This window comes from Taurulus bubalis (assembly GCF_910589615.1).
Source record: "Taurulus bubalis genome assembly, chromosome: 1".
Classification (NCBI taxonomy): domain Eukaryota; kingdom Metazoa; phylum Chordata; class Actinopteri; order Perciformes; family Cottidae; genus Taurulus; species Taurulus bubalis.
The window spans coordinates 35,731,011-35,749,064 of NC_136589.1; the positions used below are offsets into that span (position 1 = coordinate 35,731,011).

Genomic DNA, 18,054 nt, shown 5'->3' on the forward strand with positions numbered 1-18,054 from the left:
AGGTAAGATGTCCTTTTGTTGACACTTACTACAATGAATCCCGGCTTGTTCAAAACAAGTCAACTCTTTGTCCTCGATGGATCTGGTCAATTAGACGATGATATACTACTTTGAAAGAAACCATCTTATTGGGATCGGTGGGGGGAGGTGAAATGCTCTCGTAAAAAAGCAAACAAAAAACACATAGACGACCAGAAGACCCTCTTTGCCCTAAATTGTACATCTGTCATAAACAAGAGCGGTAAAAGTCTGTTACCACAAGTTTGAGTGACAGCTGATCTATTGATGTCAGAGTTTCTCTCAGAGTAGCAAACTATTGGACTCACATCGACTAATTTAGCTCTTAAAATAGTCCTGAGCAGTGTTAGTGTTATATAATAAATAAAATGACACATTACTCGTGTTACTTCTGGTTGCAAAAAGCCAAGATGGCAACGGACAAAATGGTGTACTCATGGCAGTCTACAAACTAATGGGTGACTACAACAATGACTTATGAAGCCACCAGACTTAGAACAAAAAAAAACGAATACCAGTTCACTTTGTCGTCGTTGTAGTTTTTAAAAATATTTTAAATATAATTTTTTATTTGGCTAATACATTTTGCCCAGCCACAGGAGTACATTTCTTTGCTCCCGTGTTGGTACAATCCACCTGCTTCTCCAAACATTGTAGTTATTAATACACTGACTATAGATAAGTACCTCATACAACCCCACTTCAAAGACAACCGAAATATCCCTTTAAGGAAAAGGCTGTACAACCTCAAATGTTTCCAATTAAAGGCTTTGACTCAGCTCTCTGAGACATCTTAATATTCTGGCACCCAACTTTTCCAAACAAAGGTCCAACATTGTCATGTTTTGATACTGGTGTTACTAGTTCATATCCTGTTGCGTGATATAAATCTATAACTATACTTTATAAATACATCATATTTTGTAAGATGATTATGTCGTGGATGCAAAATCTTAATTTGTAAGTCAATTACATCTAGTGGAGTAAAATGCAGAATATTTCTCAATATAATGGAGCACAAGTGTAAAATACCGTAAATGGTACCATAGTGGTATATATTACCTTTGTACACATCACATGCAAAGGTGCACGATACAATCAGGCTAATCCTGTACAGTACATGCTGTGTCACTTTAACAAGGATAAACATGTTTTTCCCCTTAAACTCTCTGGTTGAAGTAGCCTACACACGCAGCAGTCAAACAGTAGGAAAATCCACAGGCCAGCTAATAGGAATTCTTAAGGGCTCCGCTGAGATGGTTATCTATCAACAGAGAAACACATGGTGTTGATGACTGGCCTGTGAGCAAGACTCTTCTCAGAAGATCTGAGCCTCACATGGACTGAGGGACAATACAGGTGTAGCTGCACACCAGACACACCTCCTGGGCATTAATGTGCAGCAATAAAGATGATTACAATACATTTTTTTACACATCATAAAGCAAGAGACAGAAAGGCTGTTGCGCTTACTCTCGCGTTAACGGCATTTTTTACACTCGCAGCCATTGGACTTTTATGTGACTGGGAAATTGCTTTACGATGCAGAGAGTTGATGAAGTGAAAGTGTGACAGAAAAAAATCATTTGCAGCGTGTTCATCCTTGCTTGCAAAGTCACAAAGAGAAAGCTAAGCAGGTGGAGTAACTCAAGAGGTGAGGAGATTCACAATAACAATAAGAGTTACGATATGCTATCGGGCACAGTGCTCAAGAAGAAAAGTTCTTCTGAAGTTCTAAAAGTATCAACAGCAACTCATTATTGTGGATTAGTGATTCTTAAGGTGAGTCAAAAGTAAGTCGAGAGATCTTTTTGGGACCACACCCAAAGTTGTAGTGTGGTCCCATCATATTTTTTAATTGTTCACTCATATTGTTCCCCCGGCAGTGTGGCAGGTTGCAATAATGGAACTCCTTTTATTTCACATCAGTGAATTAATTCTGTGATGTAGTTGGAGGTGAATAGAAGATAGGTGTCCATTCTTGACCATTGTCCCATTTGTAAAATAAACCAAACTGCCGAACTGATTTATTTGCTGATGTCTAAAAATGTGACGTCAAGCAAATCTAACATGCTCAGAGTAGTCAAGGTTTCAAAAGTAGATACCTTTGTATGGTGTCAGCCATGCTCGTAGCGCTGGAGATGGCATAGTCAGTCCATCTACCGCTCTGGTCCAGACTGAAATATCTCAAGATATATTGGTTGATTGCCATGAATGTTTGCACAGACGCCAGAGGATGAATCCTATCGACTTTGGCGATGCCCCTAAAGTAACAATGTGTTGCTTTAGTGAAATGTTTCAGCTACTGGATGTAATGTAATGCCATTTGGTATAAATATTATTGTCCCCCTCAGCGCCATTGCCATGTCAATTTATATTTTGTTTTTACAATGTCGATGAAAATCTGTAACTTGCTCAGACCTTTCAATTGTTACATTTTATTTTTTCCTGGTCATATATTTTTAAACTAATTTCTAAATACTTTGACAACTAAATAAGTTAGGTTGTTTGGGTCCCATTCCAAACAGGCTAACCTTCCCCTTGTGTTAGGGTTGGCACCGGCAAATACCATGAGATTTGACTGATAAAAAGTTCTATTGTACTAAAGTGTCTTCTGTGTTTTTCATTACAATGAGGAGCAGCTTGGCGAACATGATGCAGTTAACTACAATGTGACTGCACATTAACAGCCTGATAATCTGAGCGATAAGATTGATGCTGTGGATGTGGATTGAATGAATCGGCTCAATATCAAATGCTGGTCTTGTTTCACTGTTGGTCTTATACAACTGAAACCCTTTAATATGACAAACCATATAGCCATGACCAATCCCTGTAGGAATATTAACGGATGCTAAAATACAAATTAAGTAAGGCACCATTCAGTACCAACAACACAGTATAATCCATATATGTCTTCATTAACTGATTTATTATTTTACCCCATTTCCTCCATTAAAAGAAGGGCACATTAATGAACACTGACTTGTAAACATCCTGCCTGTCTTCCTCCAACCCCTCCTCTTCATAAGAAAAGGAGGGGTTGGAGGGCAGGGATAAACTCGGCAGACTCTTGACTGTCTACACTGAGACTCAGCGGCCAGTGCTGGAGAGGAGAGAGCGACCAGAGGAGCGGACTGGTTGCTTCTCGAGCACAGAGCTAGAGCTTTTTTAGTGTTGACACCAGTGACAGAGAGGACTGTTGGCGATGACTGGAGCGTCACTTCAGGAACAGCATCCCTCCAATCTGGGAACTTTTCTCTGTCCGGAGAGCTTGATAGTTACCGGGAAAGTTTGATCTGAAGAGGCACACATATTGGATTTCTGCTTCGGCCTGGGAGTTAGGTAAGAGTTTAAACTGCGGTGACCAGAGAACATTAATTGATTGATTTAGGGACTGTATGAAAATGGTTGGGGGTCTTCACTTTTAAACACAAACCAAGGCCGTCTCTAGGGTTATTGATGTTTACTTTGGACTCTTATTGACTTTATACTCCCCTTCCCTCATTAAGTCAAAATAACATGTTACAATGTTGTAACTTCTTTCATCATGTACTATGAACTATGGAAAAGTGCCGCCTCTCCTAATAAGAAGTCAGACTACCCTATCTTTAGCCAAAAGATCCAAATATCTTCCCCTTTTCTGACCCCCTTCTCTCTTCCCTTAATAATTGTTGTGCAGTCCCTCCACAAAAAATGGCTAACATGTTTCTGCAGGGTGTGTCTGCGTATTAATTGTGAGTTTTGGTGAGTTTATATAACTAGGGATGGGATGAGTGAGCCTAAGTCACTTAATAAACCCTGGAGCTAGTATACCTACGAGACAGTGAGGAAGTTTTTTTCATAAAGCATAATATTCCAGAAGTCAGAACAGGCCTGAATGCAATACTTTTCTTGTAAATCTTGTTCCAGGCACACCCAAAGAGGATCAGTTGCGGCCTTATTGGATAAAAAACACAGTTACAATTAAACTGCAGGATGAAGGCTCATCTCTTCTGCTTGGAGTTACTCTTCTTGGCGGGTCACGTCCTTCTGGCCAGTGGGCAGCTGGAGTCACAGAAACAAGCGCCCCAGGACCTTCTTGCTGTTACCCAGAGACTTGGGCTCGTGGAGAGGGATGTACAGGGTCTGGTGAGGCCCAACATCAGCATGCCCCGCCGCCGGCTACCTCCCATGTGCACAGGGCCCACGGAAATCAGAGACACCTTCAAGTACATCAACACGGTGGTGTCCTGCCTGGTGTTTGTTGTGGGTATCATTGGTAATTCCACTCTGCTGAGAATAATCTATAAGAATAAGTGCATGCGTAACGGGCCGAACATCCTGATCGGCAGCCTGGCACTCGGAGACCTTCTACACATCATCATCGGCATTCCCATTAACGTTTACAAGGTGAGCAATACCATGTGACAGTGTTTTTATTTGTCAATTCAAAACTCACCTAGATTTTCAATACATTTTTGTTGCACTCTTGTTTGAGGTCATATGCAAATACTTTGCTGCATGTTGGATTTTAAATCTTTTACACACACACACACACATGCTTTCCTAACACACGTCTGCAGACTCACACATACGCACTCTTGAAAGGGGTCTTTTTTCAAGTTATTACTTTACCGGATTCTGAGCTTCTCTGTAGCCCCTCCTCTATGTCTCTGGCATGTTATTATCTGTTGGGCTCAGTGTGTGTGTGTGTGTGTGTGTGTGTGTGTGTGTGTGTGTGTGTGTGTGTGTGTGTGTGTGTGTGTGTGTGTGTGTGTGTGTGTGTGTGTGTGTGTGTGTGTGTGTGTGTGTGTGTGTGTGTGTGTGTGTGTGTGTGTGAGAGAGAGAGTGAGGACCAAAGCTTCTGTATATTTGGGTAAAGAGGTAGACATGTTAAAACAACAGGCTGCTGTTGCATACCAGAGACAGGAGAGACATGGGAGGTATGGGGAGATACAGGGGCTACATATGATTCCAATTGATCTTCACTCACATTCCAGTCACTCATACAAAGCAGACGTGAAAAGTTTTTATTTCTGGACAGGTTTAGCAAAGTTTTGTTCTCCAGGAGCTGTATTACCTGTCTGGGTTACCGTGCCTCGAGGCCAAACAGGGTCCTCAGGTTTATAAGAAAAAAACTTTTAACCCGACTGAAGAAAAGTTCTGGATGATCACAGAAACCGATAAGTTTAGGTTCAAGGATATCTGGTCAACACTGGATCCCTGAGGAGAACAACCTGGTGCCAGACGATTTGCTTCACTCCCTCTCATGGTTTAACTCCGTCATCAACTCTTGCTGCCTCTCTCTCCCACATCAGCTCCTGGCAGAGGACTGGCCTTTCGGAGTAGCTTTGTGCAAGATGGTGCCGTTTGTCCAAAAAGCCTCCGTGGGGATCACAGTGCTGAGTCTGTGTGCTTTGAGTATTGACAGGTAATGAAGTTCCCCAACCATTGAACCGCCTATTTTCATTTAATAACATGACGTAACAGTCATAAGGTTACGGAAACATTTCAGAGCAGTGATTTTTTTTCTTGTTGGTATAGGCTGTTTTTAACTTTGCTGATCAATACATTTACACGTGTTCTGTTGCACTTCTCAATCTGGTTTTGCCTGTCAACTACATTGTGAGCTCTGATATTTTCTTATTAAAAACTAGTTATTTTTATATTCCGATTCCTTAAATGTTACTGTTAGCTGCACAATGTTAAATTTATACATATAAAAAAAGCTAGAACATACTGTTCAGTACTGTCAGTTAAGATAAGAAAGGAATGTGTGATACTATAATCCTTTAAAGAATAGCGTATTATCTTTCTGTCTTGCTGAGACCATGTCTGTACGGCTTAGCTTAGCATGTAGCCTGGAAACAGCTAACATGGCCCGAACAAACTCCGCTTAACAGCACCGCTAAAGTTAACACGTTCTATTAATTCACACATTATATCTTGTTTGTTTAATCAGTACCAAAAAGAATTGCACGCTGCAGTTTTCTTGTGCTTTGGGAGGTGCATGTTAGCGCAGTTAAGTTAACTGGCTGTCGGCAGTATTTACTGTAGACCTGAGAGTGGTATCTTATCTTATTATCAGCAAGATAATGTGTGTGTGCATTTCCCCAACCTATTCCTTGAACTAATGGTAATTGGTTGGTTGACTGACACACGTTGGATCGTCCAGGTATCGCGCCGTGGCCTCCTGGAGCCGCATCAAAGGGATCGGCGTTCCAAAATGGATGGCTATCGAAATAGCGCTCATCTGGATTATATCCATCATCCTGGCTGTGCCGGAGGCAATAGCTTTCGACATGATCACCATGGACTACAAGGGAGAACAGTTGAGGATCTGTTTGTTGCACCCCATGCAGAAAACAGACTTTATGATGGTGAGCTGTGACTGACACACACACACACACACACACACACACACACACACACACACACACACACACACACACACACACACACACACCTATACACACACACACACACACACACACACACACACACACACACACACACACACACTTACTTATAATTCAGTGTGAAGTGAAATAGAGTTTGTTGACACAGCTGTGCATGCCACAAAACTGCACAAATTTGTACAAATTTATGTGCATGCTTGCCATACTGTGAAAGGCTTCTTGGCTTTATTGGGATCACACAGAGTTTATAGACTCTGTAGATAGATTGATTTTTAAATGAAAAGTGCATTTGAGACACACCCTTGAAGTCTCACTCCGGTGCAGATCAGACTGGGGATACATCTCTTAAATGTACTTTCCAAAATGTTTCACCTTTAACTGTGAGTTCTGTCGAACAGATGCGGGTGCATAACTCATCGCTGTGCTCCTATTCCCTCTGTGAAGTTTTATAAATCAGCGAAGGACTGGTGGCTGTTCAGTGCATATTTCTGCCTGCCGTTGGTCTGCACTGCCATTTTCTACACCCTGATGACCTGTGAGATGCTGAGGAAGAAGAATGGAGTCCAGATCGCTCTCAGTGACCACCTCAAGCAGGTTCGTTGACTGCTTGTGTGTCATTTAGCCCATTTTGTTAGTGGCTACTGAATGTCCTTACATTTTGGGTTGATTTTTCTTATCAGTGGCAGGGCAGGCACCAAACTGACCTAAGGGAATCTTTTATGTTCAAAACTTGACACAAGACTATTCACAAGCGTGTCCAATTAAAGCTATAAAAACTACAGATGGGCCTTATCGTCGCAAACTTTACTCCAGCCCAACTTGGCAAGTACGACATCCTTTGTTTTGATTTATGAAAACAAAAGCCTTCAGGCAAAAACTTTCCAATGGTATAAGACCTCTTTGTGTACGCATTTCACCATGTACACTATCTCTCGGTACAATCAGTTACTATACATTGATTTATGTGTGTGTTTAGCGAAGAGAGGTGGCGAAGACAGTGTTCTGCCTTGTTCTGGTCTTCGCTCTGTGCTGGCTGCCTCTCCATCTCAGCCGTATCCTGAAGCTCACCATCTACGACGAGAAAGATCCAAACCGCTGCGAACTGCTCAGGTATGGAAGAAAAGTCACGGTTCCGCAGTGCACAAAATAGAGGACAGAGCAGATATTTTAGAAGAATGATGAATCGCCCTCCAGGAAGGGAGAGGCGGAAGACTAATGCGTCTCTGTAACCGTTTTTAGTTTCTTTTTGGTGTTGGACTACATTGGCATCAACATGGCATCCGTCAACTCGTGCATCAACCCAATCGCCCTCTACGTGGTCAGCAAGCGCTTCAAGAACTGCTTTAGGGTGAGTTGCAACTTATATACTTGTATGTGTGCCATGAGTGAAAATATCTGAAAAGAACGTTGTTGTTTTTTTGGAGCGTGGGGGGACCCACTTATTCGCTTTCTTGCAGAGAGTGTGATGAGAGGATAAAAAAAAAAAAAGAATCCTTAATTAAACCCCTTGGGGAGATTCTTCTCTGCATTGGGCCCATCCCTGGATGGGGGGCGGTGGGCAGCCCTGGGGGGCGCGGTTGGGGGTTGGGTGTCTTGCTCAGGGACACTTCGACATGCGAGCTATGGGGGGGCTGGGGATCAAGCCGGCTACCTTGTGGTTGCGGGACGACCACTCATCCCCCTGAGCTACAGCCGCCCATGGATTAATACGATTAGTATGACGCAGCCGGTTAACGTAGCTTGGCATATAGACTGGAAACAGCTAGTCTGGCTCTGAGCAGAGGTAACTAAATCCATCTATTAGCACCTCTGTCGCTCGCCAATTAAAATGGTATATCTCATCTGTTTAATCTGTATCAACAAAAACCTAAAGACAACAACTTTGGCTATGTGACTTTCTTCAGGTCAGGCGCTGTAACTTATTGTGCTAAGCTAAGCTAACCCGTTACTGGTATATAACATGTGTCTAACTGTCGGCAAGAAAGCAAATGCAATTTGGTTGGAGCTCCTTTTTTAAACAAGCAAGATCGGAGATTAACAAACTAGAGGGAGAGATTACTCCACTATGTCTTTACATAGCAAATAGTTGTTTGCTGCTATAATAACGTTCAGAATGTTCAATACAGTTCCTTTAAGGCAATAACAACAACAAAAACAACAAAAAGAAAGGAGGAATCACTTGTTCCTTCTTTCTTTTAGCTGTGAATGCCATATACGGACGGAAATGTTTCTCTCAGCCTACATTTTATGATCCCTCTCACCACCTCTCTCCCTCCTCTAGTCCTGCCTGTGCTGCTGGTGCCTGCCGGCCGAGATGTTGATGGATGAGAAGCAGTCGTGCATGAAGCTGAAAGTCACAGAACGAGCCTCCGACCAGAGCAACTCCCGTCTGACCAACAAGTCCACTACGGCCTGAAGAGGGGCGTAGAGTAAGAAAGGAGTAGACAAAAAAATATTGAAGTGTGGATGACTTAATGAGGATACATGCTTATTATTGTCCCATCCACAGCATCATTTGACGTCTCCGTCAATTTTTAAGTCGTGTTTTTGGAAATCAGTGAGATCTTACCTAAATTTTTTTTCTACTGGACCACTGCGCACTTTCCATGTCCAAGAAGAAATAAGCAGCAATAAACTTCCAAACACTGTATTATTGGATAACAAGAGTGAGATGTGTGTAAGGCAGTAAAACTGCCGTTCAAAATACCAAATATTGAGAACTGAGGCAAAGTTCAGCACATGTGTTTTATAGAATTGGGGGTCAAGGGTCGATTAGGAGAGACAGCTCATCAGGCTCTCGTTCTGGTAGTTACTTTGACGCCGCGAATCTTGCAATAAGTTACACATTACATTCAAGTGTGACGCCGTGCTACCACACACTGCAGCAGCTTGGAAAAGATCAAACAGTGACCCCAATGAGCTTGTTTGAGATTGGAAGTATTTCCCCGCATATATGTATTTGTATTGAGAATTTTGCATGCTTTGTCGCTTGTTACATTAGTGCTGTAAGAGCCATATTCGACTTAAGATGTGATTCATTGAAAACATTTTTTTTTTCAAATGCTCCTTTAATAACGTATTGACTACGTCATGGCTGATAGCCCTCAGTTGAGGTTAATCATCTGCAGAGCAAGACCGTTTTTTTGACCGTTGTGCACAGAATGAATCTTGCAACTTTATTTTTTTGTTGAGTAAACTTTTAAAATGGATGTGAAGACTCATTTTGCTTCAAGCTTATTGCCAATACACAGACTTGTAACAGTTGTGGTAATGTGGATTACCGAACAGAGAGAAGATTGCCGCTACGAATTACTTTAAATATTTCAACTCTGTGTGATTTTCCCACTAGTTATTGAACTACTGATGTCTTCAAGCTGTGTGACCGTTCTGCTATTGTATTATACTGTTCAATATTGGGCCTGCTCTCGAGGCTTCCATGCGTTTCACAAGTGTATTTGCTCCTTATTATCTTAATCTGACTCCTTACTTTAGCTGGTATGACAAGAGGTAGGGGATTCTTTTTTAAATAAATAAAAATTCCTATAATAAATTAGGCAACTATCTGTTCAGAGGCACGGTCATAATCACTTATGCCAGTGAATGTTCCAGCTTTGCTTGTTATCCGGGCTTGACTGCGTGTGTGTGTGTGTGTGTGTGTGTGTGTGTGTGTGTGTGTGTGTGTGTGTGTGTGTGTGTGTGTGTGTGTGTTTGATTTAAGTGTGACAGCAAGCAGCATCATGTGATGGTGAATGTTAAAACAGAACATTACTGTGATCTCTCTATTTTCTCCCAACTTCTTCCCTCCACACACACACACACACACACACACACACACACACACACACACACACACACACACACACACACAGTTCTGGCCTGGGAATGTTCCTTTGGGCTAAACCAGTGTCACGCATGTCATGTTAGCTGTCAAAGGAGCTCTCTGTCCTGTGATCTCTCACCACCCTTTCTCGACTTGTGTCTTCGTCTCCTCTCCTTGCCTTCACTCCCGCTTCTTCTTCTGCCCGTTTCTTTCTTTCTTCTTCCTTTTTTTAACCTCTTCCCTCGTCTCGCTTATCTTTCCCTCTGAATTCCCATCTCTACTCACTCTTGGAAATTAAATCAAACCCAGTGCTGTAAGCAGCCTTAAGTGAAAGAAATCCCATTTAGTACATTCCTCCCTAAATCATCTTCTGTTCGACTCCCAACTGGGTTAAACTGATGCATCTGCTTGATGGTACCGACATTGGCCCTCTACTGATGTGATTGATTGTCCTCTAAGACTCCTGCCACAAAAAGAAACGGTCATAAAAAGTTGCAAAGAAAGTAAATGCAGTGCAGTGAGCTACTTACCGAACAGTCTATAAATCAAAGTGTAATCAACTCGGGGTCAATTTAGAGCCTCCTTTGCTCCAAAAATGTTGTGTTTGAAAAGAACATAATTTATTGGCCCAGGCAGCATTGATTTATGGTGATTTAGTAAGCTTTGAGAACAGTTGTGATCTATCACAGAGTTTAAGATAACACTTAAAAAAGGACCTGCATTAAAGGACTGGTTCGACACTTTGGGAAATGTGTTGGTTTGCTTTCCAGCAGAGAACCACATGAGACCATTGATACCGCTCAATGCATGCATGTAGCCTACGATTAACTGTGCTACTGCGAGCAGCTGGTTAGCCTCTAATCTGGTTTAACCCTGTTGGATCTGTACAAAAGCCAGCAGGTTGTGGTTTTATGAGGGGTTACATGGTCATTTCTTGGATGGGCATAGTTACTCTCTCTGCTAAGCTTAGCTAACTGGCTGCTGACGCCGCTATTTTTACCAATCATGGTAAAACTCTGGAAACAGACTGAAAACAGCTAGCTAGTGGTAATTGCCACTACGTCTGATTATTTACTTCTCTCTTCTAGGAATCCCATAACCTAGACATAACATGTTAATTTGGAAGCTTTAGAAGTGCTGGAAGGCAGATTTTGTTAGCATAGGATTGAGCCAGACTAGTTGTTTCCAGCTGCTCCCAGTCTTTATGCTAAGCTAAAATAAGCATCTCTTGGCTGTAGCTTCATTAGCATACAAACAATAAAAGTGGTATCAATCTTCTCATCTCGCACTTTGCAAGCAAGGAATGAAGCGCACTTTACAAAATGCCAAACTATTGCTTCAGAGGAATACGCGGCACGTTTGAACTTTCCATCTAGACTTCCACATTTAATGGAGATAAACTCTGCACAGTTCAGCCAAAACTAATATAATGCTTCAGTAGTCTATTGTCAAGAGTATTTTATTGCTATGAGGAGCCAGAAAACAGAGATGAAAACCTGCAGCAGATTCATGCCAAAAGGTTAATGAAAGAACGCGCATCATTTAGCAATAACAACTACTGTAAACTTTTGATTGACCTGCTGCGAGCTTCTCTGCTCTCGACACACAATGTGGACTCCTCTGTTCTTTCTTTTGTTTAACTGCATGGAACATCGGGGCTGCATGTCTTTCTTGCTACACAGCCTACAGACAGACACACATGTGCAGTAGATTTGGACACCATAGGCACAACAGACCAAATACCAGTACACACAGTTTGTTTTCTCCTCCCCTCCAGCTTTAGGGGGCCAACCCACAGAGCTGGGACATGGCAGGGTTGGAGGGTTGATGTTGGGAGTCTGAGGGGTGGTGGTGTGAAAAAACCTGGTTTGGCCCCTCTCTCTTTATCCAAACATTCTTTTATGCTTTTTTTTTCTACCGCAACAATCCACCATTTAGCATATTTACACAGCGTGTTCGGCAGACAAGTGCCAGTGAACGACATTCAAAAACAATTATCAGCAGTTGGTTGAACACAATGTTTGATTTAGCATTCAAATATTTGACCGGCAGTGCTCGTTTTCTTAACCTTTTGGTGATCATAGGATAGTCCTGCATGGCAGAGGTATGCAAACATATAGCATATCAACACTATCCATATAAAGTCTCACTCCTGTCTCTTTTACCTCCTTTGAAAGCATTGCATCTGACAGAAATACTTTAAAAGACCTTGCACCACATGTTCTTGGCGTGCAAGACTTGCTGGATTCCTCCTTAGTTTTAGAATATTTATCCAAGATTGATAGCACAGGGAGGAGAGCTTACAAATGGGCTTAGCCTTTTCACTGATATTTGGGAAGAAAAACATGCCACATTGTGTATGTGTGTATGTGTGTGTGTGTGTGTGTGTGTGTGTGTGTGTGTGTGTGTGTGTGTGTGTGTGTGTGTGTGTGTGTGTGTGTGTGTGTGTGTGGTGCCATGGAGATACTTCAAGGGAAAAATGTTGAACCAAATTCAAACTAAAAACTTCTCGCCGCCGACTAGAACACAAAACAAAGCAAAATAAAGGTATGCGAGCTGGACCCCGAGGTCCATGCGAATGTTTGTGCGTGTGAAAAGGCTCTCTGCATATTTGAGGTGCTGTTTTTGGTCACACATCATTGATTTTGCACAACGAAGAAAGGTTGAGAAATGCAACTCATTGCTCCCTTTCACAGATGTAGAAATGTCAAAACCTGAACACATGGATGTATGCACACACACACACACACACACACACACACACACACACACACACACACACACACACACACACACTGCAGCAGTAGAAGCAGCAGAAGGTGAGCAGACGTGACGAGCAGAAGGAATTCATCAGACTGACGTAGCATGGACTCTGGAGCGCTTCTTTGATCCTTCTTCCCCTCAGTTCTACATGCAAACGTTGTGCCACATCCTCCACTGTGACTGTACCTTCCACCCGTAACGCTTATCTGACAACGTACTGACCAGTACGGGGCCAGAGTGCGCAGGACGTTCAGAGGCAGCAGTGCAAATGTGACAGTTGTCATCATGTAGCTTACTTCAGGTAAATGTGCAGATGTTTGCAGCTTGCCAGTGAGGTCAAATCAAATCCGTATACTGTATAAAAGGGCTGCAACTAACACACTTCCAATGTCAATCAAACTGACAAATATTTTCACCTGTCAGAAAAAAATGAAAAATGGCCATCATAGATTCCCAAAGTGACATTTTCTAAATTGCTTGTTTCCTATTGTAGGAGACTAATAAAACAATTAAATATTTACATTTGATAAACTGGAACCAGAGAAATGTTTAACAGTCTCGCTTATCAAAACTAATTTGTCAATCGACAAAGGGACTGTACAAAAATGATTTGGATGGTGAGTGGAGATGAACCTTATGTTTCACTTTGTAAAAAAGCAAAGCCCCACTCAAGGTGATGTTTCCTCTGAGCTCTCCTCTTTACTGTCCCCCCAAAATGTCAGTATAGCAGTGTTGAGTTAGTACAACTCGTTTAATTTTGTATCCTCAGAATAAACTTCATTATCTTAATGGAACTTCTAATGTGTGCCACCAAAGAACATTAAAAAGGGCCACTGTGTGGCATTTAAGGGATCTACTAGCAGAAATGGAATATGATATTATTGTCTGTTTTCTTTTGAGCATAATCCCCTGAAAATAACAATAGTTGTGTTTCCTTAGAATGAACCGTATATATGTCTACAGACGTAGACGGTAGACCATTTGGGACCATTTGGGTTTAGTCCTCCTTCACGCTTGGCACATGGGAGAACTTTCAGTTGGTTGCAATCTGCAACCTCACCGCTAGATGTCGCCAAAACTAAGACAGAATTGTTGCCTTCTCATGTATCAAAGAGTACTTTTAGGAACAATGTCTTACCCTCAGCTAAAAGAAAAATGTCATATTCTTGAAGCTGCCTGCTGTTGCAGAAGTGGGGGGGAAATAAAAAAATAATAATAATTAAAATTATATTTGATTTATTCTGCCTTGTCAGTCCATATCCACCCGCAGATATTGAATGCTTAATATGGATCAGATTAAAGGTAGAAAAATCTTTTCAAAAACACTGTTCCCTGCTACAAGTTTGAAATATGCAAATGTTAAAATCCTCACAACCTAATTTTGTCATACATATGGGCCTGTACAGCATGTATAACTACAACACAACAGTTTCTACTCATAGGTCTCCTTTCGCTCTTCAGCATGGCTAAATGAAGCATCTTACTACAGCAAAGCACATATTCGAGGGAGGGAGTTTTGGCAAACACATGCATTTGTGAACAAATGACGGTTATGCATGGGATGCTAGTTTCTCCTCCACGACGTTCACAGACAGGGTTGTTATGCAACGGTCGCAGTGACGGTGTGCAGAGACAGCATGTCTGAGGATTTCCTAAAAACAACGGTGACGGGGATCACACAGCCTGTACCAGACCCCAGAGCATCACTGGACCACACTCTGTGACGGGTGCTCATGTAAGCGTTAACAGTTAGCTTTTTTTTTAAGAGTGAGAGGGGAAGGACAGCGTCACTTGTTGTTAAAGGGACAGTTCAACACCAAAAGTAAAAAAAATACTAGTCATGTAGTTGCTGTAGTGCACTGTCCCTTTAAGAGTGTTGGTGCAGAGTTTTGCCAGTAGGGAGCATCAGGGACTGGATAAAAACAGGCCTCTTTCTATGTATGCACCTACTTTCCTGTGTGCCTGTCTGAAAGTCTTTTTTTTAATCCATATTTCTTTGTCCCTACTTTCCAGCCTATATGTACATTTTATAAATGTGTTAACATGAACTGTACTAGGCATAAAACCCGAACATCAGAGTGACATACATAAATCATTTTTGGTCATTTGAAGCTGACCTACAGGTATATGTGATATGTGGTGAGATCATGACACACGTTGAGTATATAAACCAACTGTGTTGTTTGCAGATAACTTGCTTGCCTCTGCTGCTTTACATTGCAAATATGCCTGTGTTTACATTTGCTCCACACTGACAATGGTCTCTATGGGTTACCTTGACTCACAACACAGGTAACCAATCGGAACACACAGTGGGGGCAGTTCCCTGGAAAAAAAAAGAGGAAGCAATAACTGGTTAGGTCTAAGGGGAAGAAGAAGAGAAAAAAACAACACGACCCACACTGATCAAAAGCTTGCTTGGCTCTTTCCTTGGTGGCTGGGAATTCACGAAAGGAAACTGATCCCTGGTCTGTAAGCAGATGAAGGTTGTCGGTTTGCCAAAAGTGATGAGAACAATTTCCGTTCCTCTTCTGGATCCTCCGGGCAGCTGCTGTTCTGCCACATCCAGACACAAGCTATGAACATACGGTAAGCATCTGCTTCTTATTCCACTTAAACGGGGCCAGTGCTCTGTAGAAGGACCAGTTCTCAGCAGAGGAAGAGTAAGAGGGCTGGCAGCTCTTTTCGTTGCATGACATGTGCTGGAGGGAAAGTGAAAGTATTTTTCAGACGGCGCGTGGGAGTTTCCGAGCGTGGCTGGTTGACGCACTTAAAGAAAGAAGAAAAAATGTTTAATAAAGATGTGTGTTTTACTGATTTACCATAAATGACAGCTAAACCATAAGCATATGTTCACACCAGGAAGATTGTGAAGAAGAAAACATAGTGGTGTGTTGTGACCAACTCCACCATTCCCCGTTTCCGAATCTCCTCTTACACACACACACACGTTTCACACTGTTTATTTAACAAGGCCCGGTTACCGCAAGCAACAAGAGGGGCTTATCAGCTGCTCCCTCTCTTGCCATACTGTTATCAGCCTGGCCTAGTTCACACACACATACACACTCTCTGCCCCTTTCTGTCAAACACACCCGCACTCTTTTCTCTCTCCCTCTCTCTCTCTCTCTCTCGCTCTCACACACACACACACAACTGGGGAATGAATGTTATGGGGGCTTATCAGTGTCCTTAGGGGCCTGGCAACCACTTCACAGACTCAGATCCCAGTGCCGAGGCCACAGAGACGAACCTATGTGACCGGAGTACTGATGAACAAATGCTCTGTGCTGCTAGTGACTCCTCTATAGAAGCAGCAGACTGCAGGGCACGCAACAATGAACACACACACCCACCCACACACACATACACATGGTCACAATGTCAGAATGACAGGCAGTGGTGGTTAGCCACTTGAAGAAAGAAAAATTGCACAAAAAAGGCCAAATGCAAGCAGCATTTTTTATGTTTACACTCCATTTACTGATAGTGACAAAACGCCTGGCAGAGCCTGCCACACTACACCTGGAGCCTGATTTTCAGGTTTGAAAGGGGAGAGGAGCTGGTAGTTAATTGTGTTCAACCTGCACTACAACTCGACATGAATAGACAGTCAGAGTAAGCACATGAGGAAAAATTATAATAAATCAGTATGTGCTAATTTATTTTAAAACGTATGTGATTTTGAGTAAATAAATCTCTCCTTGGGCTGCAACTACTTGTTATTCTCTCAGAAAATTGTGCAAAAATGACAAATCACACTTTCCCAGAGCTCCAGACCAGCAGTCTAAAACCTAAAGATATTCTACTTGCTATCATAGCAGACTTTGAAAAACAGCAAATATTCGCATTTAAGAAGCTACATCATTTAAAAAGAGGACTATTTCTCCTTGTTTAACTTGAAGCTAACCCCCCTTTTCCTTGTGTCCTACGCAAATCATTGAGCGCCAAACACATCACAGGAAGTCAAAAATGAGAAGGCCATTGCAGACAGATGATGTTGGCAGCGGTTTGGCACAGGAATTCAGGAAGTGGTGCCTCCTAACTGAGCTGTGCTTCCTGTGTGATAACTGACCCAAACATGTTGTGCCTCTAGTGCGCGCGCGCACACACACACACACACACACACACACACACACACACAAAGACAAAGAATCGCGCTCAGTCACTGTGGGCGTACTAAGACTGTTTCAACTATACTGAGGATTAATGGGATTAAAACGTAGGATCTCAATGATGTTTATTCCCTTGGATGCGATTTGTTCACAGTTGTAAACAGAACCTAAACGCTGGCGACAGAGGCGGGCAGAAGGTAAGCGCAGGTGTGCAAACAGTGTTTACAGCTTGAGTTTGACATTTATGAGGGGGAGGCTGCTGTACAGCAGCAACAGAAAAGACTGAGTTCACTCACGAAGGTTAACTTTAACCTAAAAATATTACCTACAAATGAAGGACTGATGAGCAGGGATGGTCAGGGGGCCAGGGCCCGTGCGATTGAAAAGGAATTAACACGGCCAGAGGACAAGGGAGGAAGCAAAGAAGAAAAACAAGTGGCGAGGAGAAAATTGTGGGGAGTAGAGAGAAGAGGAGTTGGTTTAGTTTTGTTCTGAATGCCCCGTTCACAGTCATGTTGTAAGGAATGTGCGCGAAACGCCCCTGAAACCTTGAGCGATGTGCAAAGACATGACGTTTCAAGTTCAACACCAGCTGCCTCCCCCCTACTCGTACCACACACACACACACACACACACACACACACACACACACATTAACACATGCACACACACACACACTTCCTTCCTGTTGCTGGTTGAGCCTCTTTGAGTAGCGAGATAAGAGCATGTGATGTATGAAAGAGGGAAGCAAACTGTGCTGTTTTTCACAGATCGCAGTGACCACATTTCTATTTCTTTATATGGGCATTTTATTTTAAAAGTCCAACTGGTGACCGCCTGACATTCGCCGCAGGTGTGGTGCTCTCATTTTGTGTTTTGTCTCCAACGGCTGACTTGCTCTCGTTTCTCTCTGTTCTTATCTTGCAGGTTCAGTCAG

The 18,054-nt window shown here is 42.5% G+C and overlaps 1 protein-coding gene across 1 annotated transcript; it reads left to right on the top strand.

The window, feature by feature from the left end:
• Nucleotides 1-3,996: 3,996 nt before the first annotated feature.
• Nucleotides 3,997-9,628, top strand: ednrba (endothelin receptor Ba; the record flags this gene model as incomplete). Its single annotated transcript, XM_079222795.1, has 7 exons — nucleotides 3,997-4,410; nucleotides 5,319-5,431; nucleotides 6,176-6,380; nucleotides 6,864-7,013; nucleotides 7,396-7,529; nucleotides 7,659-7,767; nucleotides 8,701-9,628. The coding sequence occupies 7 exons, from the start codon at nucleotides 3,997-3,999 to the stop codon at nucleotides 8,833-8,835; spliced, it is 1,260 nt and encodes a 419-aa protein (XP_079078921.1). The 3' UTR covers nucleotides 8,836-9,628.
• Between the last annotated feature and the right edge of the window lie 8,426 nt (nucleotides 9,629-18,054).